Source organism: Aotus nancymaae, unplaced genomic scaffold, assembly GCF_030222135.1.
Source record: "Aotus nancymaae isolate 86718 unplaced genomic scaffold, 86718_ANA_hifiasm-v0.15.2.pri h1tg000040l, whole genome shotgun sequence".
NCBI classification, from domain to species: Eukaryota; Metazoa; Chordata; class Mammalia; order Primates; family Aotidae; genus Aotus; species Aotus nancymaae.
Genome location: NW_026988454.1, coordinates 127695951 through 127723727, shown reverse-complemented (window position 1 = coordinate 127723727; position 27777 = coordinate 127695951). Strand labels below are relative to the sequence as shown.

The 27777-nt window shown below is 42.8% G+C and overlaps 1 protein-coding gene, 1 non-coding gene and 1 pseudogene across 5 annotated transcripts in view; 2 read left to right on the top strand and 1 right to left on the bottom strand.

The window, feature by feature from the left end:
* The window catches only part of ILRUN (inflammation and lipid regulator with UBA-like and NBR1-like domains), a 109227-nt gene extending 91476 nt beyond the window's left edge, over positions 1–17751 (bottom strand). For all 4 annotated transcript variants that reach the window (XM_012461634.3, XM_064361145.1, XM_021665579.2 and 1 more), the window contains exon 1: positions 17559–17751. In XM_012461634.3, coding sequence (XP_012317057.1) covers positions 17559–17716 — 158 coding nt within the window. In that variant the 5' untranslated portion in view covers positions 17717–17751. The remainder of the gene's footprint in view (positions 1–17558) is intronic.
* LOC135268592 (small nucleolar RNA U13) lies at positions 1131–1233 on the top strand. The gene has a single exon (XR_010336896.1). It is a non-coding gene; the product is annotated as a small nucleolar RNA U13 (small nucleolar RNA).
* LOC135268600 (small nucleolar RNA U13) lies at positions 14338–14447 on the top strand (annotated as a pseudogene).
* Positions 17752–27777: the final 10026 nt, after the last annotated feature.

Below are 27777 nucleotides of genomic sequence, written 5' to 3'. Positions count from 1 at the left end.
GGGAATAAACTGGTCCCCCTCCCAAGACAAACATTAACTTTGGCAAATGAGAACACCCTTACTAAATCAATTACCCTTCCAACAAGTGAAAAACGTATTCATCTTCTCTGCACAAGGTGATTTAACAAGAGTTAAACCCTTTCACTGGGTGCGGTGGCTCATGCCTGAAATCCCAGCACTTTGGGAGGCCACGGCAGGAGAACTGCTTGAGCTCAGGAGTTTCAGACCAGCCTGTGCAACAAAGCAAGGCCCTGTCTCATTTTAAAAATAAAAAATAAATATAAAGGTTAAACCTTTTCGGTTTTAGTCCTGTTGCATTTTGGGTTTCCTGTTCTCTGACAATATCACGTAAATAATATTATCAGATGAGCTTACTACTAGACAGTTTACTTCTTAACAAAGCAAAACTAAGTTTCGATAAAATCATACATAATTACTGGATAAGAGTTTGTTGCCTAATGAGAAGGGATTTTACTACATATCAAATGACCAAAGTCCACCACTACATTGTTTTTTGTTTGTTTTGTTTGTTTGTTTGAGACGAAGTCTTGCTCTATCGCCCAGGCTGGAGTACAGGGTGCAATCTTGGCTCACGGCAACCTCCACCTCCCGGGTTCAAGCGATTCTCCTGCCTCAGCCTCCAGAGTAGTTGGGAGTACAGGCACCTACCACCACTCCCAGGTAATTTTTGTATTTCTAATAGAGATGGGGTTTCACGATGTTGGCCAGGCTGGTGTCGAACTTCTGACCCCATGATCTGCCCACCTTGGCCTCCTAAAGTGATGGGATTACAGGCGTGAGTCACTGCGCCTGGCCTTGTTTGTTTAAAACAGTCTTGCTCTGTCACCCAGCCTGGAATGCAATGGGGCAATCTCAGCTCATTGCAACCTCCATCTCCTAGGCTCAAGTAATCCTTGAATCTCAGCCTCTCAAGTAGCTGGGACTATAGGCACATGCCACCATGCCCAGCTAATTTTTGTATTTTTTGTAGAGATGGGGTCTCCCCATGTTGCCAAGGCTCATCTTAAACTCCTAGACTCAAACGATCTGCCTGCCTTGGCCTCCTAAAGAGCTGGAATTACAGGCATGAGCTACCACACCCAGACATGGTTAATTTTTTTAAAATATCAATCCTTTTGTATCTCATGAGCATGATGATTGGGTGTTCACACTTATGTGAGACATGTGCCTCCCTCAAACCTTGTTAGACATTGGCACATTATCTCTCTGATGTGAAAAAAATAAAATTTTAAAAAATCCAGTCAGAGCCACATAGGGAGACCCCCATCTCTACAAAAAAGTTTAAAAATTAGCCAGCCATGGTGGCACACATCTGTAGTCCCAGCTATTCAAGAGGCTGAGGTGGGAAGATTGCTGGAGCCCAAGAAGTCAAGGCTGCAGTGAGCCACAATCACACCACTGCATTCCAGTCTAGGTGACAGACCAAAACACTGTTTCCCCAACAAAAAAAAAAAACTAGGACATTTCCCTATAAAAACCTACATTTTTGACTCTGTCTCAAAAAAAAATACACACACACACACACACACACACACACACACGAGTACATACAAACGTGTTTGGATGCGTGTGTGTGTGTGTGTGTGTGTGTGTGTATGTATATATAACCAGCCTATCTAATACCCTGACAACTAAATTCAGTTCCCACTCAAACAATGGAGGTATAAGGGCCTTGGTATCCACTACTCTGAAGAGTAAAAACAATTAACAGCAATAACAATAGCTGTTTAAAAAGTTTATACATATAATTTTACATACACATACATGCACAGACTATTCTGTGCAATGGGGCAATCTCAGCTCAGAATATAATGCACAGAAAATTTTTTTTTTTAATAGAGATTGGCCAGGCTGGGCTCGAACTCCTGACCTCGTGATCCACCCGCCTCAGACTCCCAAAGTGCTGGAATTACAGGTGTGAGCCACTGCGCCCGGCCAATGCACAGAAATTTTCTAAAAGGTCAGAAGAAATTGTTAGCAGTGGGTACATCTGGAAACAGGAGGGATTTATGCTTCTCATATTTAGTACAGAGGTTACAAATGAGTAGCCCAAGGACTAGATTCTGCCTACAGATATGCTTTATTTGGTCTTCAGTGTTTTAAAAATACTTGAATTAATTGCCAACATTTAAAAATCAAGACATTTCGGTCCATCACAGTGGCTCATGCCTGTAATCCCAACACTTTGGGAGGCCAGGGTGGGCAGATTGCTTGGGCTCTGGAGTTTGAGACCAGCCTGGCCCACATGGCAAGACCCCATCTCTACTAAAAATACAAAAATTTAACCAAGCATGGTGGCATGTGCCTGTGGTCCCAGCTACTTGGGAGGCTGAGGTGGGAGGATCGCTTAGAGCCCAGGGAGGGGGTATGGGGGTAGGGAGGTTGCAGTGAATAGTGATCCTGCTAATGTACTCTAGCCTGCATGAAAGAGAGAGACACTGCGCCCTCCCCATAAAAAAAACCAACAAAACCAGGACATCTTCTATAAAAATCTGTATTTTTAACTTCTCTTGAAAAAAATAGAAAAATCTACCACTGCCCCCCGCCATTCTAGTGGGACAACATTTCATTTAAGGCATGTATCAGACACGCTCTTTACAAAGGCAAGGCCTTCCAATTCACACACATTTCAATTGTTGCCCATCTGGCACCTACATATATTTCAGTTTGCAACCCCTGTTTAGACTATACTAAAGTATTTGAACTTATTATCCACTTATATGACTTTTTAAAGTTCTTACTCAATAGAAACACATGGCAACAACCTAAGAGAACTTTAGAGAGCTTACAAAATATTTTTGTCCATTCACATCTAAATAACCAAGTAACACAGGCATAAGAAAAAAATTAAGCCTTTTCTCCCATCTACACTTACACATTACTTCAACAAATGTTTACTAAGTACCTACTATGAACAAAGCAGTGCATAACAGGATTAGGGAGAAACAAGGTTGTTAGGGGGCACTGTCCTCTTAAAAGTGTGTTTCTGTTCATAATAAATGCTATAAAAAAAGAAAGAGTGGAGTTCAAAGAAGAGTATATTACTAAAAACAGAATTACTATGTCAATTTCAGAAAAATAATAGGATCTTCAGGTAGAAAGTAAAGAACAGCATTCTAAGCAGGAGGAACAAGTTTAAAATTGGGAGAGCAAAAGTTTATGTGGGAATAAGCAGCAGTCTAGTTTGAACAGAGCAGACAAAAGCAGAATATTCAGTAAAAACATATGCCAGGAAAGGCAGAAGTAGGTAAACTGGGACCAGTCTTTGCAGGGTCCTGAATGAATGTCAAGTTAAAGCTTGCTATTCTTTATCTGGTAAGAAACAAGGCCCTGCTAGAAGTTTCTGAGAAAAGAAGGGCCTAGATTGAAGCTATGATTTAGAAAGACTGATCTATTAGTGGTATGTCCACAAAATAGACTAAAAAGAAGAAAGCCACATGTAGAAAACTGATTTGGTGGCTCACGCCTATAATCCCAGCACTTTGGGAGGCCGAGGTGGGTGGATCACGAGGTCAAGAGATCGAGACCATCCTGGTCAACATGGTGAAACCCCGTCTCTACTAAAAATGCAAAACTTAGCTGGGCGTGGTGGCATGCGCCTGTAGTCCCAGCTACTCGGGAGGCTGAGGCAGAATTGCTTGAACCCAGGAGGCGGAAGTTGCGGTGAGCCAAGATCGCGCCATTGCACTCCAGCCTGGGTAACAAGAGCAAAAAACTCCGTCTCAAAAAAAAAAAAAAAAGAAAAGAAAACTGATTTGGACTATGGCTATATTACTCTGTTAAACTGGTAACATAATCTGTAAACTAAGGCAGTGGCAGTGGGAATGGAAAAAAAGAGACACTTGGGAAGTATACTGTCAAATCCAGATGGAAATTAACTGGATTTGGCAAATGAACTGGGATGTCCAAGAAAGAGAGGGCCTTGAAGATAACTCAGTTCAAGTCTAATTTCTGGGAGACCACTGGAGGTACAAACAGAACAAGGAAAAGTAAGAAAGAAAAACTAGCTAAGTGAGGAAAAGGACAAATTAACCTTTTATTATTTTTATTATTTTTTTTTTGAGGCGGAGTTTCGCTCTTGTTGCCTAGGCTAGAGTGCAATGGTGTGATCTTGGCTCACTGCAACATCCACCTCCCGGGTTCAACTGATTCTCCCGTCTTAGCCTCCCAAGCAGCTGTGATTACAGACATGTACCACAGTGCCCAGCTAATTTTGTATTTTTAGTAGAGATGGGGTGTCTCCATGTTGGTCAGGCTGGTCTCGAACTCCCGACCTCAGGTGATCCACCCACCTAGGCCTCCCAAAGTGCTGGGATTACAGGCGTTAGCCACCGCACCTGGCTATTTTTATTTTTTACTTTTTTAAATTTTTTATTTTTTTAGAGACAGGGTCTTGCTATGTTGCCCAGGCTGGAGTGCAGTGGCTATTCACAGGTATAATCCAACTACTAATCAGCACAGGAGTTTTGACCTGCTCCATTTCCGACCTGGGATGGTTCACTTCTTCTTAGGCAACCTGGTGGTCTCTCATTCCTGGGAGATCACCAAATGGATGCTGAACTTAGTACGGACACCTAATCAGCATAGCGCACTATAGCCCAGAACTCCTGGGCTCAAGCAATCCTACCACCTCAGCCTCCCAAGTAGCTGAAACTACAGGTGTGTACCACCAGGCCTGGCAAACTGACCTTTTAAACACATCTAGTTTTGAATGTCAATAGAATATTCGTAAGTTTTCTGCCCCCACCAGAAAATCCTGCACAGTTTTTTCTGGCCCAACTTTTAGTGGTGGCTGAAGAGAATAAATACATATTTATTACAAGTTAAGGACATATTTAATACAGAGCTAATGAGAAGCTAGTCCCTGAGCAGAAACATCAAAATTAAGCTCCACAGAATGAAGCTGGTCCCCACCTCATACCATACACAAATATTAATTATACAAAATGGATATCCGTATACAAAATAGACCAATAACCTTAATATAAAGAACTAAAACTATAAAACTAATAGAAGAAAACAAAGGGATAAATCTTCATGACCTTGGATTTTGTAATGGATTCTTAGACATGACATCAAAAACACAAATGAAGAAAAAATTGATATGGACCTCAGCACATTAAAAACATTTGTGCATCAGGCCAGGCGCTGTGGCTCACGCCTGTAATCTCAGCACTTTGAGAGGCCAAGGTGGGTGGATCACAAGACCAGCCTGGCCAAGATGGTGAAACACCGTCTCTACTAAAAACACAAAAATTAGCTGGGCGTGGTGGCAGGTGCCTGTAATCCCAGCTACTTGGGAGGCTGAGGCAGGACAATTGCTTGAACCCAGGGGGCACAGGCTGCAGTGAGCTGAGATCACTCCAGCCTGGGTGACAGAGTGAGACTCCGTCTCAAAAAAAAAAAAAAAAATTGTGCATCAAAGAACGTCAAGAAAGTGAAAAGACAACCTACAGAATGGGAGAAAACAGTGCGATTGATATACCTATAAGGGTTTCATATCCAGAATATATAAAGACTTCTTATAACTGAACAACAAAAAGACAACCCAATTTAAAAAGGGCAAAGTCTTTTTGTGCTGACAGTGCTCCAGCAAACATAGTGAACACTTCTAAAAGCCACCAGACTTTCTATAAGAAGTATGGCAAACACCAACTCCACAAAGTGACACAGTATAAGGAAGGCAAGGATTCTCTGTATGTCCAGGGAAAGCAGCATTACGACAGGAAAGAGAGTGGCTATGGTGGGCAGACTAAGCCAATTTTCCAGAAGGAGGTTAAAATTATAAAGAAGATTGTGCTGAGGCTAGAGCGCATTGAACCCAACTGCAGATGTAAAAAAAAAAAATGCTAACTTTAAGACATGCAAGCATTTTGCACTAGGAGGAGATAAGAAAAGAAAGGGTCAAGTGATCCAGTTCTAAATGTCATCTTTTATTATGAAGACAATAAAATCCTGAGGTTAACTTAACTTCATCTGATTGCTATTGGTCTTTTGGGAGGAAATAAACTACAGCCATCAATAAAATTCCTCTTGGGGGGAAAAAAGAAAATGGACAAAGGATTTAATGGGTATTTCTCCAAAGAAGATACACAAATGGCCAAGAAGCACATAAAAATATGTTCACATAATTAATAATTAGAAAAATGAGAATCAAAATCATAATAAGGTACCAATCCTTATCCACAAGGATGGCTATAGTTTTAAAAAGAAAAATATTCCATTAACCTGGAAGTTTAAAAAAATAAAAAAGAAATATAATGAGTGTTGGCAAGGATGTGGAGCAGTTCATACATTGAGGGTGGGAATGTAAAATGATTCAGCCACTGTGGAAAAGAGTTTGGTGATTCCTCAAAAATAGAATGACCATATGACCCCAAAATTCCATTCCTAAGATACATACCCAAAGGAACTAAAAAAAGGTACTCAAACAAATACAGGTACAGGTACACACACGTACTCAAAATGCTACTCAGAAGAGTCAAAAGATTATACCTGTGAATAGCCACTGCACTATTATATGAATAGATAAAACAAATTGTGATATGTAAATATAACGGACTATTTAGCCATAAAAAAAAGAGTGAGGCCGGGGTCGGGGGTAGCTTACACTGTAATCCCAAAGCTTTGGGAGGCCAGTACAGGTAGATCCTGTAAGGAATCCCTTACAGGATCTACCTGCTTGTTTGCAGGAGTTCGAAGCAAGCCTGGTCAACATGGCAAAACCCTGTTTCTACAAAAAATACAAAAATTAGCCAAGTGTGATCTTGTGCCCCTGTAATTCCAGCTACTTGGGAGGCTGAGGCAGGAGAATCACCTGAACCCAGAAGGTGGAGGTTGTAGTGAGCTGAGATCGTGCCACTGCACTCCAGCCTGGGCAACAAAAACAACAACAAAAAGACGCAGACACAAAAGGACAAATATTGTACAATTCTATTTATATGAAATATCCAGAATAGGTACATACATAAAGATAGAACTCAGAATCCTGTTGCCAATGGCTGAGGAGAGAATAGTCCTTTACACCTGCTTAATGGGTATAAAGTTTCATTCTGGGGTTACGAAAAACTTTGGAAACAACAGACAAGTGGTGGTTGCATGACATTGTGAATGTGCTGACCACCACTGAATTTATTCACTTTAAAACAATTAATTTTGCCAGGCACAGTTTGCATACATGTAGTCCCGACTACTCAGGTGGCTGAGGTGGAAGGATCACTTGAGCCTCGGAGTTCAAGGCTGTAGTGTGCTACATGATCATGCCTGTAAATAGCCATTGCACTCCAGCCAGAGCAACACAGTGAGAATTCGTCTCTAAAAATATTAAAATTAGGCCACGTGTGGTGGCTCACGCCTGTAATCCCAGCACTTTGGGAAGCCAAGATGGGCAGATCACGAGATCAGGAGTTCAAGACCAGCCTGGCCAATATGGTGAAACCCCATCTCTACTAATAATACAAAAATTAGTAGCACATGGTGGCGCACGCCTGTAGTTCCAGCTACTTGGGAGATTGAGGCAGAAGAATCACTTGAACCTGGGAGGCGGAGGTTGCAATGAGCCGAGATCATGCCACTGCGAATCTCCTTCTCAAAAAGAAACAAAAATTAAAAGTAAATAAAAATAAACTAGTTAATTTTACATGGTATCAATTTCACAATTTTATCTTAAAAACCAACAATTTCCAAATAAAAAATAAAAATGAGCTCCATATCTTGTAATGCCTTTATCTCATTAATCACATTCTAGCAAAGCCAATCTTCCATATGGCTCCTGCTCCACTTGCTCTTCCTTGGTTTCACCTAGAAAACATCTTCTGACTACAATATGGTACTTTTCCATCAATTCTAATCCCCCAATCATTTCAAAACTTAACTTCTTTTTTTTTTTTTTTTTTTTGAGACAGGGTCTCGCTCTATTGCCCCAGCTGGAGTGCAGTGGTGTGATCTCAGTTCACTACAACCTCCGTCCCCTGGGTTCAAGCTATTCTCCTGCCTCGGCCTCCCAAGTAGCTGGGATTACAGGTGCGCAACCCCATGCCTGGCTAATTTTTTGTCTTTTTTAGTAGAGATAGGGTTTCACCATTTTGGCCAGGCAAGTCTCAAACTCCTAGCCTCAAGTAATCTGCCCACTTTGGCCTCCCAAAATGCTGAGATTACAGAAAACTTAACTTATAAGCAACTTGCCCATAGCTGGCATGCAATCCTTGTGATCTATTCAATTCAGTCCACTCCTATCTGTTCTGAAAGTTTACTGTTAATTCAGAATTAGGATAGGAATGTTTCTTCTTATTATCCTGTAACTTTTCTCTGATAGTTTCAGGTGAGTTTCCTACTAGAAAAGAAAATTATGATAGGGGATGTCCTCTGCTAGGGATCTAATCAAAATACATTTGTTTAAATATTGCCTAGTTGATAGTTTTTGCTATCACGTACCAGACGAATTTTGTGTGTGGGAAATGGGAAACGGAGGCGGTAAAGAAACCACTTCTGCCCATTTGGCTATAACAGTGATTAGTTCAGACATGATCTATGCTCAGAAATGCAAGTCCTGCAGTAACAGCACAGTAAAAAAAGACTTTCTGCAGGATAGCAATGTACTTTTTACTGTGTTCCTTTAAAACTAAAATGAACCTGGATGCTCTATTTGTAAACTATTTTACATTATACCAAGAGTCCCAATTTGCATGTACCAAAAAAAAAAAGACCAAAGAAAGTGGAAAATAATCCCAGCACTTTGGGATGCTGAGGCAGATGGACTGCTTAAGGCCAGGAGTTCAAGACCAGCCTGGGCAACATGAGACCCCTGTCTCTACAAAACTAAATAAAGTAGCCAGGAGCGGGTGGCACAGACCTGCAGACCCAGCTATTCCAAAGCTGAGGTGGGAGGATTATTTGATCCCAGGAGTTTGAGGTTACCATGAACTAAGATCAACACTGTACTCCAGCCTAGGCCACAGGGCAAGACCCAGTCTCTTCAAAAAAAAAAAAAAAAAAAAAAGTCTAGGCATGGTGGCTCATGCCTGTAATCCCAACACTTTGGGAAGCCAAGGTGGGAGGATTACTGGAGCCCAGGAGTTCAAGACCAGCCTGGCCAGCATAGTGAGACCTTATCTCTTTAAAAAACAAACAAACAAAAATTGCAGCCTGGGGAACATAGGGAAGTCGAGTTGCTACAAAAATTAAAAAAAAAAAAAATTAGCGGGGCATGATGGTGTATGCCTGTGGTTCCAGCTACTTGGTAGGTTGAGGTGGGAGGATCACTTTTGCCCGAGAAATCCAGGCTGCAGTGAACTATGACTGCACCACTGTGCTCCAGTCTGGGCGACAGAATGAGAACCTGTCTCAAAATAAACAAATAGGACAGGCATGGTGGCTCACACCTATAATCCCAGCACTTTGGGAGGCCAAGGTGGGCGGATCACCTGAGGTCAGAAGTTCGAGACCAGCTTGGCCAACATGGCAAGACCCATCTCTATAAAAAGTACAAAAATTAGCCGGGCATGATGGTGTGTGCCTATAATCACAGCTACTCAGGAGGCTGAGACAGGAGAATTGCTTGAACCCAGGAGGCGGAGGCTGCAGTGAGCCGAGATCCCACCACTGCACTCCAGCCTGGGCAACAGAGCAAGCCTCTGTCTCAAAAAAAATTAAATAAATAAATGAAAAGAATGTCCAAAGAACTCTCAACCCTTTTAAAAATGCTATAAATAATACTCTATTGCTGTTATGCAACCCTTACCCTCTTCCTGAAACTACTGTTTGACACACATTTATTTAAGAAAACAGCAAGTCTTAAGAAAAAAATAAAGAAAATAGCAAGTCTTACCTCTATCATAAAGGAACTTTTTCCTAGATTCATACATATAAACCACAGAGTAGATGAGAAACTCATTTTACATGGATGACTGAGAAATGGATTAACAGGCAAAGAAGGCACTGTGTGATCAGATAAGAGTTACAACTGATTTTCACATCTAGATTCTAATTTCATTTCATTGATTTGTGGTTATATCTTTACTTTACCTAGCAGGGTGTTTCTGACAATGTTGAGAAAGTTAACAGGACATTATATTTTACAGAAATATTCTTCCCAAGTTACTTTTCTAGAAAACATCAGTTCCATCCATGGTGGATGCAAGTAGAATCCCAAAACATACACACTGCTCCCTGAAATACCTGCAGGCAACCTAGACTGTTGCAATATCAAAACTGCACAGCAGTAGCCTAATAGGAGGTAGAGAAACGTTGTCTATATGCTATTAAAAGATATTTTATCTATTGTTATACTGAGAAATAAGGCCAGTACTAACCCCTAAGTTAGTCCTATAAAAATCTAGATGAGTTGACTCCTGTCACTAATGCTGAAGAACAACTCACAATGAACACCTAATGTAACATTGAACTGTACACTTTAAACTGATTAAAATGTATGCCAAGCATGGTGGCTCACGCCTGTAATACCAGCACTTCGGGAGACTGAGGCAGGCAGATCACCTGAGGTCAGGAGTCCAAGATCAGCCAGGATAATATGATGAAACCCCATCTCTACTAATACAAAAATGAGCCAGGCGTGGTGGCACACAGCTGTAACCCCAGCTATTCGGGAGGCTGAGGCACAAGAATCACTTGAACCTGGGAGGCGGAGGTTGCAGTGAGCCCAGATCGTGCCACAGCACTCCAGCTTGGGTGACAGAGTGAAACTGTGTCTCAAAAAATAAATTAAGAATAAACAAATTGGGGCCGGGCGCGGTGGCTCATGCCTATAATCCCAGCACTTTGGGAGGCCGAGGTGGGTGGATCACGAGGTCAAGAGATCGAGACCATCCTGGTCAACATGGTGAAACCCCGTCTCTACTAAAAATACAAAAATTAGCTGGGCATGGTGGCGCATGCCTGTAGTCCCAGCTACTCGGGAGGCTGAGGCAGGAGAATTGCTTGAACCCAGGAGGCGGAGGTTGCGGTGAGCCGAGATCGCGCCACTGCACTCCAGCCTGGGTAACAAGAGCAAAACTCCATCTCAAAAAAAAAAAGAATAAACAAATTGATTAAAAAGGTAAACTTTGTGCTTTAGGAGGCTGAGGAAAGCAGGAAAAAAAGAGAGAGAAAAAAAGTAAACTTTGTTATGTGTATTTTACCACACTTTTTTTTTTTGACGGAGTTTCTCTCTTGTTGCCCGGGCTGAAGTGTAATAATGCAGTCTTGGCTTACCACAACCTCTGCCTCCCAGGTTCAAGCGACTCTCCTGCCTCAACCTCCTGAGTAGCTGGGATTACAGGCAGGTACCACCACACCCGACTAATTTTGTTTTTTTCTTTTCTTTTTTTTTTTTAGGACTGACTGAATTCAACAAATATTTATTGAGTGCCTATTACGTGCTAGATATTGTTCCACATACTTGAGACACATCAGAGAACAAGAGCCCTGCCCTCGTGGGGCTTCCAGTCTAGCATTTATCGCCAGTTCACCTGCAGGCTACCTGGGGCCTGAGGCAAGTCACTGCACCTCTGCGCTTGGGTCCTCGGCTGCCAATTTTGTATTTTTATTTATTTTTTTAATTTTTTAATTTTTTAATTTTATTTTATTTTTTGAGGCGGAGTTTCGCTCGTTACCCAGGCTGGAGTGCAATGGCGCGATCTCGACTCACTGCAACCTCCGCCTCCTGGGTTCAAGCAATTCTCCTGCCTCAGCCTCCCAAGGAGCTGGGACTACAGGCGTGCGCCACCACGCCCAGCTAATTTTTTTGTACTTTTAGTAGAGACGGGGTTTCACCATGTTGACTAGGATGGTCTCGATCTCTTGACCTCATGATCCACCTGCCTCGGCCTCCCAAAGTGCTGGGATTATAGGCGTGAGCCACCGTGCCTGGCCCAATTTTGTATTTTTAGTAGAGACAGGATTTCTCCATGTTGGTCAGGCTGGTCTCGAACTCTCGACCTCAGGTGATCCGCCCACCTTGGCCTCCCAAAGTGCTGGGATTACAGGTGTGAGCCACTGCGCCCAGCCTACTACTAATGTTTAAAAAGTGATATAAGCTCTCCTCTGAATTTTTTCCCATGAAAAAAATAAACCAGTTAGACTACATTAAAAAACATGAACCCATTAAATTGAACATGTTTAAATTTTACGTAGTTAAAAACTTTCAGTAATTTCAAAAAAGTTTTCTGACCTCTTAACAGAGTGTTTATTAGATATCCTCCATCTCCAAGGAGGACATACACAAATGAAAAAGGCTTAAATTGTAGCAAGGAAGGTTTCGTTTTAACATAATTCTAACCAGAAAGTAATTAAACATTATAATAAGGTATCATGCAAATCTCTGCCCTTAGGGATACAAGAATAGGACAGATGGCTATCTTAGAAGGGCTGGATGCAATTCTGCAGGAAAAGTTGGAATAAACTAGAGAATCTCTTAAGCTAGTTTCCAGTTTTAGAATTTAGTTTTAGAATATAGAAGTTCTATATTCACAGCCCAATAGTACCTCTAAAAGACATTCCACTTATAGAACACTGCAGATATTAATCTACAAGTCATTTCAATTTGGCTTTAGATACTAGGTTTGCTTTCATCATACCATTTATTCACCTTACATACTTAGGAACTGAAAACTGATGTACTTTTGTTAACAGGCAGTTCCATCAATCTCCAGGCTTCGTACTTTTGTTAACAGGCAGTTCCATCCATCTCCAGGCTTCCCTATAAATGCTACAAACATGCTCAACTTAAAACAATATTTGGTTCTAAATTTAACAAATAGAGGCCAAGTCTGGTGGCTCACCCCTGTAATCCCAGCAGTTCGGGAGGCCAAGGTGGGTGGATCATTTGAGGTCAGGAGTTCAAGACCAGCCTGGCCAACATGGTGTAACCCCATCTCTACTAAAAACACAAAAATTAGCCAGGTGTGGTGGCGGGCACCCATAGTCCCACCTATTTGGGAGGCTGAGGCAGGAGAATCGCTTGACCCCAGGAGGCAGAGGTTGCAGTGAGCCAAGATCGCACCACTGCACTCCAACCTGGACTCCGTCTCAAAAAAAAAAAAGAAATATCTACACAATTTTGTCAACCTAAGACCAAAAAAAATCTGTGTTAACAGGGTAGAAGACTTACAAGGCCAAAATATTCCATTTAGTCAGTTTTCAACAATGACAAAATAAATTCTTACTTTTGATCACAAAAGCGTAATTTTTCTAACTCAGATTTTATTTTTATTTTATTTCTGAGACAGGGTCTCACTCTGTTGCCCAGGCAAAAGGGCAGTAGCACAATCACTGCTCCTTGCACCTATCTCCCAGGCTCAATTGAGCCTCCCACCTTGGCTTCTCACTTAGCTGAGACTACAGGTGAGCACCACCACACCCAGCTAATTTTTTTTATTTTTGTAGAGATGAAGGTCTCACTATCTTGCCTATGCTGGTCTCAAACTCCTGCATTCAAGAAAACCTAACTGCCTTCACCTCCCAAAGTGCTGGGATTATAGGCGTAAACTACTGCACTCAGACACATTTAATTTTAGAAGACTCAGGGTCTTCACTTTTCAATAATGATTTTTAATTTACTACATTATTTTGCGTAAACATACGACAACTGAATGGTATTTATTATAACCCAAAGGAGGCACTTATGAAGTCACGGGAAGATTAATCATCTTCAAATCAACCCGTTAAGCATTGGAGCAAGTTGAGAGATTTTTTTTGCTAACCTATATTAGGACTATGTCAACAGTTGCCAGGTTAGAAATTAAACGACGCTTAAAACAACACATGTCTAGACTTTAAATTTTTACTTGAGCAACCCACACAAATACTGTGATCAAGTATGCATGCATGCACATTACGTGTATATGTATTTACCTGGATTTTATTAATTATGATGAATGTTTGTTTGGAAAAAAAAATTGCAGGGCACAATGGCTCACGCCTATAATCCCAACACACTGGAAGGCCAAGTTGGGCAGATCACAAGGTCAGGAGTTCGAGACCAGTCTGGGCAGCATGGTGAAACCCTGTCTCTACTAAAAATACAAAAATTAGCAGGGCATGGTGGCACATGCCTGTGATCCTGGCTACTCAGGAGCCTGAAGCAGGAGAACTCCTTGAACCCGGAAGGCAGAGGTTACAGTGAGCTGAGATCATGCCACTGCACTCCAGCCAGGGGGACAGAGACTCCATCTCAGAAAAAAAAGAAAGAAAAAATCTTGGCTGGACACAGTGCTCACTTTTGTAATCCCAACACTTTGGGAAGGCAGGATTGAGCCCAAGAGTTCAACACTCGGTCTGGAAACACAGTGAGACCTCATCTCTAAAAAAATTTAAAAATTGATCCTTTTGTTATTCATATATATACGTGATGACTGGGTGTTCACATGCATGTGTGAAATGCGCCAACCTTGAATCTTGTTATATAACATGTGCACACTACCCATCTGACATGAGGAAAAAAAAATTGAATTAAATAAAAAGTAAAAAATAAAAAAAATTAGCCAGTCATGATGGGATGCATCTGTAATCCCAGCTACTCAAGAGGCTGAGGTGGGAGAATTGCTTGAGTCTGGGAGGTCAAGGCTGTAGTGAGCCATGTTTGTGCCATTGCACTCCAGCCTGGGTGACAGAACAAGATCCTGTCTCAAAAAATAAAATAAAATAAAAATCTGTCAAGATGAATTAGGTAAACATAGGAATCAAAAAATACAGTAATGGATTATGGCACTAACTATCTTTCATAAGAAAGAAAAAGATGGAAAGCTTTCCTACTTTTAGTTCACAAATTATTTTTCATTTTATAATCAAAGAAAATAAAGAACATGCCTTATAAAAATAAGGTAATGTGACTTAAAGTTGAATTATCACTTAACTGCACGGATTTCTAAGAAGCTACTGACTTCCAACTTTTCAATTTCTCTAAAACCAGAACATATTTTCTTTTTCTTCTTTTTCCTCTCAGAGTCTCACTCTGTTGCCCAGGCTGGAGTGCAGTGGCATGATCACAGCTCACTACAGCCTCAACCTCCTGGGCTCAAGTGACCATCCTACCTCAGCCTCCCAGGTAACTGGGACTACAGGCATGTACCACCACACCTGGCCCAGCACACATTTTCTTAATAGCTCACTCCTTTGCTCATAAATGTAACTTGTTTTATACAGAAATAACATGTCATCAATATATATGTTATTCCATGACTTTGAGCTTAATGGTGTTTTATTTAAAAACTCAAATAGAACTTTCATAATCCAACTATATTTAAAAATTTTTTTTTGGAGACAGCATCTCACCACTCTGTCACCCAGGCTAGAGTGCAATGGCGTGATCTCAGCTCACTGTAGCCTCAACTTCCCAGGGTGATCCTCCCACCTCAGCCTCCCAAGTAGCTAGGACTACAGATGCACATCACTATGCACAGCTCATTTTGTTGTACTTTTTCTGTAGAGACAAGATTTCACTATGTCACCCAGGCTGGTCTCGAACTCCTGGACTCAAGTGATCCTCCCGCCTTGGCCTCTCAAAGTGCTGGCATTACAGGCGTGCAGCCTTTTAAGTTATTTTTTTTTTCTTATTCACACTGGGCCTCACCTATTCACTTTCCACAACACCTAAGAAAAATCTTAGACATTAAATACACACCTGAAACATATAAAATTCATTACACAGGTTTTGTAGCCATAATAATTGTACTAATAAAGACTGACTCTAAAGAGCTTATTAGGGCAGTGTTTAAATGGTCCAATTCACAAGAGGTAGGGAGAAATAATGATCCTCTCCTACCAAACTGGCAGCAACAATATGCCAAGTTTCCTATACTGAACTAGTGTAAACAAGGAAGAAAAAGAGCCGGAGGTGGGAAGCAGTCAGGCAAGAGAAAACTCTCTTCAAGATATAACTTTACTTCTAAATTTCAACAGAGTAATAGCTCTTCTCAGTGTGTTCAATAACCCATTTCTCTCTGACTAAACACCACATGTTAGCTGTCAGAAAGCTACAGTAGGCTACATTCCATGCCTGAGATCAACAGACATAACAGATACAAGTGGAGATCACAAATGACTAATTACAAAGGTTATCGCCTGCATCCAGTCAGAGTTTTCTAAACATCTAGAAATTTAAACCCGCGCTTGCTGTAATAATTGACCTTAGAAATAAAATAGCAGGACCTATCAAAGATGATGCACAGAAAAAAAAAAATTACACATCACCTTTGGTGCAGCCATGGCTACAAGGCTCCTACTAATTGATGAGCATCATTCAGGATAGGGTTAGGTTAGGAGTGGGATAAAAAGTGGGCTTACAGCCTCTTTTCCAATGTTGCTTGAGGCAGTCAGTGGACATGAAATAAAAGAGAGATTGGCTGTGCAAGTGATGCCAAAAGAAACAAGATTCCACATGTCAGGAGACTGAATGCCCAACAGAGCAAAGGGCACTCAACCTTTAGCCTTTTGCCCAAAGAAATATTAGTTGCTTCACCTGAAATCCTTTCAAAGGAAGTCTAATTGCCTCCACTCCAACTCTGCCTCTGAGTAAACGCAAGAACCTCTACTCAGAGTACAAAGGGAAGCCTTGCTTATCAACAACAGCAAGCGCTACTTTCAAAGCCAAGAAACACTCCTTTAAGTCGGATAGTCTTCTGCCCCAATTCAGTCTTCTACAAGGTGAAGCCAAAAATACTTGGCTCCCAACCTAAGTTCTCCATTTTCTCAAACATCTGTCAACCTAGTTTCCTTTCAGATAAGCCCCTCTCCATTCGCAGCATTCTGGAGGTCCTAGATGAACCCTCTGTTAGGAGTCCCGCCCCTTCAGAAAGTTTCCTCCCTCTAGATCATCTCATTTCCCCCACTTTTCCTGAAGTGGTTCCCAGTCCCTGTCCCAGGTCTAACACTCCGGATCCTCCAAGTGTCGATTTACTAGGAGATCCTACTCCTCCCTGGCATAACTCTTAAGAAAGTCATCTCCCTCACCGTACTCCCTTGTCTTCCCCCACAATATCACTCCCTTTTCCCTACGTATCCTCAGATGGAAAGAGACAGACACACAAATTAATCTGTTCTCAGCTCCTAACTCCCAAGCCTCTCCCGTGCTCAGGTTCTTCCACAGTACCTAATCCTTTCCTATAGTTTTCTTCCAATCCTGGCATCCTCAGCCCCTCACTCCAAACCCCAATCTTTTTCCCCACTCCCCAACCAGATCTCCTGTGCCTTTTACTCTCGGCCAACACCATAAGCCTTTCCCTCCCGAGTCTACCCACTATGCCTCGATGCCCAAGTCTTTTCCCCTCATCCCATGTCCCTCGGCCACGAATCCTCGAAAAACCTCCAGGAACTTGCCCCACCATCTCCCTTCTGTCTCCGTGGCCCCTAACTCTCCTCTAGCCCTGCTCAGCCCTCACATTCTCCCTTGCCCCCCGGGCTCCCCCACTCGTCCTCCCCGTCCCGAGAAGGGGGTGCCCCTTAGTATCCGCCTGGCCCGCCCTGCTGCCGAGCTCGGGTGTCCCTTCCCTTCCCCTCGGGGCCCCGAGGCCGCTGCCAGCGCTGGCACGGCGGGGCCGGCTCACCAGTTGGTCATGTCCAGGAAGAAGGCGCAACCGGCAGGATTGAGCTGGAAGCCGAGCAGCCGCTGGAACTCTGAGATGAGCACGTCCTTGTCGGTGGTGCCCAGGCAGCTGAACTTCTGCATCAGCTCCGGGTCCAGGTCCACGTCCATGCCCTCCATGGCGGGGGCCCGACACCCGCTTCCCCGCCTCCTCACAACCGAGCCGCCGCCGCCGCGCCGCCGGGCCCGGGGACCGGGAGGGGGCCCGCTGCTAGCTAGAGTCGTGACCCCGCTCCTCTGAGGTAGGCCCCGGGCCTCTCACAGTCTCATAGGGTTAAACTCACTCTGCCACTCACTCACTCTCCCCCCCTCCCACCCCCCCAGCTCGCCGCCTCCGCCGCCTCTCGCCTCTCGCCACTCCACCGCCTCCGCCTCCTCCCGCGCCGCGCCCACTGCGCAAGCGTCGCAAGCCTAAGCCCCGCCCCTTCCTCTCCCGGAGGCCCGCCCCTTAGTGTCGTCACAAACCCGTGACGTCCCCGCGTGACCTCACCGCCGCGGGCGAGGGGGCGGAAAGTGGGAAGGTGGAAAGTTATGGTCCAGCAGTTGCGGGGAGGCTTCTGGCCAGACCCTTACTCCGCCCCGTCCCCACCCTCAAGGAGAGCAGTTAAAGATGGGTTGCGGGAGAAGCTCAGGGATTTTCGTTTATGAGAACTCTACCATTTTGCAGGTGAGGAAACTGAAGTCCTGGGAGAGGCAGAGACAGTGGCAAGGTCAAGTAGCAAAGTGCACTCTGGACTCAGCCCTGCCAGCCAGGAGTCTGCCACTCGCGCTTGAAGGACGTGTTTGAAGAGCCGCTTTCCCAGAGGGATGCTGCTTTAAAGCCTTGATTCCCGGACACCCTTTGATATTACTACAGTTTATCCATGCTGTTTGTGTTATGCAACGGTGGCATCGCAGAAAAAAAGGTCTAGTTACAAACATCCATCACAGGTCTAGAACACCACGCATAACCTTCCACCCACTCCGTCAGGAACAACCCTATCAAAATAAAGTCTTGAGAATTTAGCATGCCTTGTTCTGTGTTTAAAACAGAAGATAAAATAAAAAAAAAAAAAGGGGGAAACAGAAGACAAAGTATTGTATATATCGTACACTGTCCCGGTGAAGGTCTGTCAAAGCATGAGAAAGGAAGCATAGAGAGTATATTCTCTGCCCTCTTCTGTTAGCAAATGTTTTTCAAACACCGCGAATTGTCCAGTACCGCGAGATCCAAGGCGGGGAGGGTTGGGGAGAGGGGGAATGAGTGAAAATTTGTCTTTTGCCTTTAAGTAGCTTTCTATTTTGCAAATAAGGGAAATAACCTTCCGTGCCTTGTCCAAAAATACAGAGCCCCAAAATTAGAAACCAGATTCTGGTTCCTTATGAAGTGTGGTTTCCGCAATTTTATCAACAGAGCTGGGATAAGTAGTAATATCTCAGGGACCGGGATGTTTTGGAAAGGGAACGCATTCTACCTCCTCTGTCCCACTACCAAAAGAGAGCAAACTACAGTAGCTTAAAAAGCCTACGTTCTGGGGTTATGCATATTTGGGACTCAGCGGTGAACATGTTTGTCCCAATTATTTGGATGATGCAATAGAGACAGAAAGATTACAAAAATCTCAATATAGTAATTGAAAGGAACTGAGACTGTCGAGTCCAACCTCCCCATTCTACAGATGAAGAAATTGAAATGGAGAGAGGGGAAATGACTTACCCAAGATTACACAGCTGGAAAGGGGTTTCTAAACTCCCGGTTTAGCACTCCATTCACTATACCCTGCTACATTCCCTTTCTACATTAGGTTGATTTGGGGCCTTACACAAAAACAAAAAATTTGACCCAAGAACTAATTTGATGTTACGACCATAGACTTCTAGAAAGTGTTTTACCTTGCAGTATCCATGGATGAAAATTGTGTTGACCAAGAATACAAAAGAAGGTATTATTGGAACCTAGTGACTCCATTAGAATACTGATTCAGGGAAAAATTCAAAACTCTCGGTCAATCCCACACAGTACTAGGGTCTTAGTCCACACCTCAATAGTCTACATAGTTCAGATAAATTCTTTTTTTTTTTTTTTTTTTTTTTTTCTGAGACAAGATCTCGCACTGTTGCCCAGGCTGGAGTGTAATGGCAGGTCACAGTTCACTGCAGCCTTGAACTCTTGGGATCAAGCAATCCTCCCACAGCCCCCCAAGAAATGGGACTGCAGGTGGGTGCCACCATGCCCGGCTAATGTTGTTTTTCAACTTTTTGTAGAGACGGGGGACTCACTGATCTCGAGCTTCTGGGCTTGAGGGATCCTCCTGCCTTGGCCTTCCAAAGTGTTGGGATTACAGGCATGAGCCACTGTGCCCTGTTATTTTTATGTAATAAATAAAAAGCTATTAAGATCAATGAGGAGGCGGGAGGATCACTTGAGCCCAGGAATTCTAGACCAGCCTGAGCAACATGGTGAAACCATTACAAAAAATTACAAAAAATTAAAATTAATCGGATATGGTAGTGCTCACCCATGGTCCAGCTACATGGGAGGCTGAGGAGAGTGGATAACTTGAGCTCAGGAGGTTGAGGCTGCAGTGAGCCATGTTCCTGCCACTGCACTGCAGCCTGGGTGACAGAAGGAGACACTGTCTCAAAAAAATTTTTTTTAATTTACACATAAAAATAAAAAGATCAATAAAGGGACTAGGTGAGATAACTCATTCCTATAATCCCAGTACTTAGGGAGGCCAAGGTGGGAGGATTGGTTGAGGCCAAGAGTTTGAGACCAGCCTGGACAGTGTAACAAGGCCCCGTCTCTACAAAAAGTGTTTTTAAATAGCTGGGTATACTGGTATGCACCTGTAGTCCTACCTGCTCCAGGTGGTTGAAGGTCCCAAGTAGCAGGGACTACATGTGTGTGCCAGCCTGGCTAATTTTTGTACTTTTTGGTAGAGACAGGTTTTTGCCATGTTGGCCAGGCTGGTCTGAAACTCCTGACTTCAAGTGATCCACCCTCCTCAGCCTCCCAAAGTGCTGGGATTACAGGCATGAGCCACCTTGCCCGGCCAAGACTGTCTCTTAAAAAAAAAAATTACAGGCTTGAAAATGAATGAAAATATTTTAAACTCCATGAATAATTAAAAATGCAAATTAAAACAGATACAATACCATTTTTACATATCAGTTTGGCAAATATTGATCATAGCCAGTGTTCTGTAAGTTGTGAAGAAAAGGCAATTTCATACAATATTGATAGGATGGCACATTGGTAAAACCTTTTTGGAAGACAATTTGGCAATGTCTATTAAAAATTTTAAATGTGCACACTATATCTTAGATATACAGACAAACTGAAAAAGATGGTCAAAGACATATGTAGAAAAATGATCACTGCAGATTTATTTGAGATGCTGGAAAACTGGAAACAATCTAAATGACCGTCAGTAAGGCTTTGATTATATTATGCTACATTTACATTACGGAATACTACACACCATTTAAAAAATGCTGGGCGCTGTGGCTCACATCTATAATCCCAGCACTTAGGGAGGCCGAAGCAGGCGGATCAGCTGAGGTCAGGAGTTCAAGACCAGCCTGACCAACATGGAGAAACCCTGTCTCTACTAAAAATACAAAATTAGCTGGGCGTGGTGGCTCATGCCTGTAATCCCAGCTACTCAGGCAACTGAGGCAGGAGAATGGCTTGAACCCAGGAGGCAGAGGTTGTGGTGAGCTGAGATGGCACCATTGCACTCCAGCCTGGGTAACAAGAGAAAAACTCTGTCTCAAAAAAAAAAAAAAAAAGAAATAGGTCTGTATGAACTAAGATGAAAAGATGTAGACTACTAACCATTAGGAGAAAAAAGCAAAAAGCTAGCTGTTGAACAATATATGTACTGTGATCTCTTTCGTGTTTGTTTAAAAAGTGTATGTGAGCTGGGCTTGCTGAACACCTGTAATCCCAGAACTTTGGGAGGCTGAGGTGGGAGGATTGTTTGAGCCCAGAAGTTCAAGACCATCCTAGGTAACATAGTGAGACTCTACAAATTTTTTTTTAATTAGCCAAGTGTGGTGGCATGAGCCGTGGTCCCAGCTACTTGGGAGACTCAATGGGAGGATTGTTTGAGCCCGGGAGGTCCAGGCTGCTGTGAGCCATGATAGGGCCACTGTACTCCAGCCTCGAAAACAGAGTGAGCTTGTCCCCGCAAGAAAAAAAATTTATATGTGAGTGTATATGTTTATGTACATGTGTAAACAATATGCATAACAAAATATCTTGATAGCTATCTAGCAATGGTTAGAAGAGGGTTTATGGTTGGATTGCCAGGTAAAATACAGAATTCCTATTTAGTCTATTTAGTTCAAGCCATTCTCCTGCCTTAGCTTCCTGAGTAGCTGGGATTACAGGCACCCGCCACCACGCCCAGCTAAATTTTTTGTATTTTTAGTAGTGACAGGGTTTCACCATGTTGGCCAGGCTGGTCTCAAACTCTCAACCTCAGGTGCTCCACCTCCCTGGTCCTCCCAAAGTGCTAGGATTACAGGCATGAGCCACCAGGCCTGTCCTTTATTATTATTATTTTTTTTTTCTGAGACAAAGTCTCGCTGTGTTGCCAAGGCTAGAGTGCAGTGGCACACAATCTCAGCTCACTGCAGTATCCACCTCTCAGTTTCAAGCGATTCTCTTGCTTCACTCAGCCTCTTGAGTAGCTGGGATTACAAGGGCACACCACTATGCCTGGCTAATATTTTTGTATTTTTTGTAGAGATGGGTTTTGCCATGTTGACCAGGCTGCTCTTGAACTCCTGACCTCAAGTGATCCACCAGCCTCAGCCTCCCGAAGTGCTGGGATTACAGGTGTGAGCCACCTCTCCCAGCCTTTTTTTTTATATATATATTTTTTATTTTTTAAGTCAGGGTTTCATTCACTCTGTTGCCCAGACTGGAGTGCAGTGGCGCAATCTTGGCTCACTGCAGCTTTCATCAGCTGGGTTCAAGCAATTATCTTACCTCAGCCTCCTGATTACAGGCACACACCACCATGCCAGGCCAATTTTTTGTATTTTTAGTAGAGGCAGGGTTTCACCATGTTGGCCAGGCTGGTCTCCAACTCCTGACCTCAAGTAATCTGCCCACCTCAGTCTCCCAAAGTGCTGGGATTACAGGCGTGAGCCACCACGCCTGGCCACTTTCCTGTATTTAAATAAATAAATATACAGTGTGAACTGCTACCATGAAACTGCAAAATAAATAAATAAATATGGCCAGGTGCTGTGGCTCACGCCTGTAATTCCCAGCACTTTGGGAGACATAGGCGGACAGATCACCTGAGGTCAGGAGTTTAAGACTAGCCTGGCCAACATAGTGAAACCTAGTCTCTACTAAAAATACAAAAATTAACCGGGCATGGTGGTGTGCGCCTGTAATCCCAGCTACTCGGGAGGCTGAGGCAGGAAAATCACTTCAACCCGGAAGGCAGAGATTGTAGTGAGTGGAGAACCCACCATTACACTCCAGCCTGGGCAACAGAGGGAGACTCTGTCTCAAAATATAAATAAATAAACAGGACCAGAAAAGGTGGCTCATGCCTATAATCCCAGCACTTTGGGAGGCCAAGGCGGGAGGATCGCTTGAGCTCAGGAGTTCAAGATCAGCCCTGTCAACATAGTGAGACCTCGTCTCTACAAAAATAAAACATAAAAACAACTAACAGGGGGTGGTGTGCATGCCTGTAATCCCAGCTACTTGGAGGTTGAGGTGGGAGGATCAACTGAACCGAGGAGGTCAAAGCTACAGTGAGCAGAGATTGTGCCACTGCATTCCAGTCTGGGGCAATGGAGTGAGACCCTATCTCAAAATAAAACAAAATAAAATATATTTTTTTAAAGTTTCAACTGGCTGGTCCACTAAGAATCATGAGACTGGCTGGGCACGGTGGCTCATGCCTGTAATCCCAGCACTGTGGGAGGCCAAGGTGGGTGGATCACCTGAGGTCATGAGACCAGCCTGGCCCACATGGCAAAACCCCGTTTCTACTAAAAATACAAAAATTAGCTGGGTGTGGTGGCATGCCTATAATCCCAGCTACCTGGGAGATTGAAGTTGGAGAATCGCTTGAACCCGGGAGGCAGAAGTTGCAGTGAGCCAAGATTGTGCCACTACACTCCAGCCTGGGACACAGAGTGACACTCCATCTTGAAGAAAAAAAAAAAAAGAATAATGAGACAGAATTATCTCTGTTAACATGGATGATCTTTAAAGTTTTTATTTGGGAAACAAGAATTACATGTCAATTAAAAAAAAAAAACACTTGAGGTCTTGCTTTTTCAACAAGATTGAGTGGCAAAATCATAACTAACTGCAGCCTGGAACTCCTGGGTTGAGCAATCCTGCTGCCTCAGCCTGCCAGAGTGCTGGTGTTATAGGCATTAGCCACCATACTCAGCCTCACAGTATAATCTTAAAAGATAAGACAAAGCAGTAGTATTACATATGATTCAATTTCTAAGAGAGATGCAAGAATAAGTGTGAGAGAGATGTCTGGAAGGATATACTCCAAGGTGTAACAATGACAATCTCTGGGTATGGAAAATGATGGATATTTTAATATTTTTTTGTCTGTGCTTTTTTAATGATCATGTAATAAAACATAAAGAGACACTTCATTTTGAAGAAAAGAAAATTGGATGACCTGGGGAGCTTTTCAAACATTATCATTTTAGTTCTTTACATTTTCCGTGTCAAAGGAGAAACCTCATAAGCTACAAACCCAAGGAAGCAGCTAACAATCAGACGGACTATTCAGCTGAGCAAGCAAATGTCTGCAGGCTTACTATTAGAAAGGCTGAGTTGGGGACAGTGGCCCGGAAAGAGAACCCTTATTCTTTTGCTGTGTGACTATGACCAAATTATACAGTTTCCCTCTAGACCTTAGTTTCCTCATCTCTATATAGGGAATGCTGTAAAAAGATCAAAAGAATAAATCAAACAAAACCAAAAAGATGTTTGGAATTTAACGTATGGCTACAACTAGTATTTATATAAATGTAACTACAAGCCAAAATTTCCATTCTGTGTTTGTTTCCCAGGAATAGAGGTTTAAATGAGGTAGGCATAAGCACTTGTAAATGTAAAATGTTAAAGTCTTATATGACATTGGGAGAGACAAGGACATACATTTCTATAAATAACTGTATAAAGGCAGGCAACCGTGCAAAGCTGCATATGTTCAAGTGCCAAATGAGAAGTAGACAACGAGGCTGTAGGACTTGGGAGGAGGGAAGAGTAAAGGGTAGGTTGGGATGCCCAGCGATGCCTTCCAGGAGACTTGATCCAGGAGGCCCGGATGATTCTCCACAGGGCTTGAGGAACAGGCTAGTAAAAGAATGCATTATGACAAAGTCATTTAGAAGCTTTTAACAGCTCCAACACTCTGGCTATTTATTTATTTAGAGACTGAGTCTTGCTCTGTCATCCAGGCTGGAGTGCAATGGAGCGATCTCAGCTCACTGCAACCTTCACCTTCCAGGTTCAAGTGATTCTCCTGCCTCAGCCTCCTGAGTAGCTGGGATTACAAGCACATGCCATCACACTTGACTAATTTTTGTATTTTTAGTAGAGACGGGGTTTCACCATGTTGGCCAGACTATGCTGGCCTCCGTGCCCTGGACATACATCACTCATCACAAAGAAATCAGGACACCACACTGGGCTGGGTCCTTTGTCTGGTCTCGGGTGGCTTCTCCAGTTTCCCAGTCCGGCCTGCAGGGGCAAGGGTGAGGGCTGAGCCCGCCACCCCCATGCTACAGATAAATCTTTCATGAAAGGAAGAGTCAATTGATGCGGCAAACTTCATTGCTGTCTTATTTTAAGGAATTGCCACAGCTACTGCAGCCTTCAGCAACCACCATCCTGATCAGTCAGCAGCCATCAGACATGGAGGCAAGACCCTCTCCACCAGCAAGAAGGTTGTGACTTACTGAAGGCTCAGATGATTCTTAACATTTGTAAGCATACCTTAACCAAATTAAAGTATGTACACATTGTTTTTGCAGACATAACATTATCGCACACTTAATAGACACCCACCTCAGCATCCCAAAGTGCTGGGATTGCAGGTGTGCACCACTGCACCTGGCCATGACTCTGGCTCTTTTTGCTGCTTCCTGTTTTCTGTACTGACCACAAAAACATACCTAGAAGTCACTCCAGGAAAAGGAAATACAATCTAAGTTCTACTTGGCAGGGTATATTTGTCTGGGAAGGGAACAGGTGAGGCTGAAGAGCAGCCCTCCACTTTCAATATCCTCCCAAAGCATGATGGGAAAGGACCAGACCCCCACATTAGGGTTTTTTCCAGTTCTTCTATCCTACTACCCTACTCAAGAGCTACACAATGGAAGGCACCAGCCTATTGTACTATTTTTTCTTCTGAACAAAGCATCCAAGCCCCTGGGTCTCTTTTTTTCCTAATGCAGTGAATGGGAGAATGCAGACGAAAACCTGTCTTTATCTCACATCCCTTGGCCTAGATACATCCAGAAGTAGTCCATTCTTCTTTTCTTTTTTTTCCCCTTCTCTTCTTGGCCTCTTTAGTTTGCCAAGTCAAACATCCTCCAAGTAAACATGAACTCCTTATCTCTCCCCTCATGTTAAAAAAAAAAAAAAAAACCCACAGCCTCTCCCATTTTTTTTAATAATCATTCTTTTCATTCTTTTTTACTAACTGGGTTCAAAATGTATACAACATCCTGCTGTCTGCATCTCAGGTAAAGTTAAGAAAGAAAAGGAGAAAAAAGAGAACAAATATTTAATGAACTCTCCAATGTGTCAGAGTCCATCACATTAAGTAATTTGGTTCATTTAATCCTCACAACAGAATGAGATAATTATTATTATTTCAATTTGCAGATCAGGATCTAGAAATTAGAAGTTTAAATACCGTGTTCAAAGAGATACAGATGTTGAGAAAGCCAAGATTTAACCCAAGGCTTAGAAAGAGACCTGTGCCCTTCTCTTTACTCCAGATTTCTTTCAGACCTTATTTTCATTTTAATTTTTATTATTTTTCTAATAGAGACAGGGTCTTGCTATATTGGCCAGGTTGGCCTTGAACTCCTGGCTTCAAGCAATCCTCCTGCCTCAGCCTCCCAAAGTGCTGGGATTTTAGGCATGAGCCACTGCACCCAGCCTCTTTCAATCCTAAGGATTTTACATTTTTACTATGTTCAACCTACTTGTGTTTGTAAGGAGCCATCATTACTTTCTTTTATGGGATTACTTTGATGATTTTCAAGATCCTTTTATAGGAGACTCAGCTAATAAATACTAGTATTAATACCAATACCTTGACTGGTATGGTAGCTCACACCTGTAATCCCAGCACTTTGGGAGGCCAAGATGGGTGGATCACCTGAAGTCAAGAGTTCGAGACCAGCTTGGCCAACATGGCAAAACCTCGCCTCTACCAAAAATACAAAAATTAGCTGGGCATGGTGGCACGTTCCTGTAATCCCAGCTGCTCAGGAGGCTGAGGCAGGAGAATCGCTTGAACCCAGGAGGTGGAGGTTGCAGTGAGCCGAGATCACACTATTGCTCCCCAGCCTGGGCAACAGAGTGAGACTCTGTCTCAAAAAAAAAAAAAAAAAAAACCTTAAATTTATGACAGTTTACTTTTTTCCTTGTTGTTTCAATTTTTTTCTTTTGCTATGTCACTAGTAATACTTTTATAGTTTTTTCAATATATCCATGTATTCTCTTATCTCATTCTCAGGAAAAACAAATTACATTGGTTTATTTTTTAATAGCTTTATTATTTTTGAAAGACTCATGCATGCTTATTGCAACTAAAATTAAGCAATATAGAAATTATAAAATAAGAAAGTAAAAATCACCCTAAATCTCACTACTCAGAGATAACCGCTGTTAATATTTGAGTAAATATGTTTTTCATTTGTTTTTCCATTTGTATAATTTGACTAAATGGGATCATACTCTGCCTTTCTAGGCTGCTTTTTTTCACTGAGAGTATACTGACAACAGCTTTCCACATCAGTAAATATAGATTTACATCATTATTTTTATTTAACTTTGTTTATTTTCTGGTTTTTGTTTTTGAGACACGGTCTCGCTTTGTCACCCAGGCTGGAGTGCAGTGACACAATCACGGCTCACTGCAGCCTTGACCTCCTGGGCTCAAGCGATCCTCCCA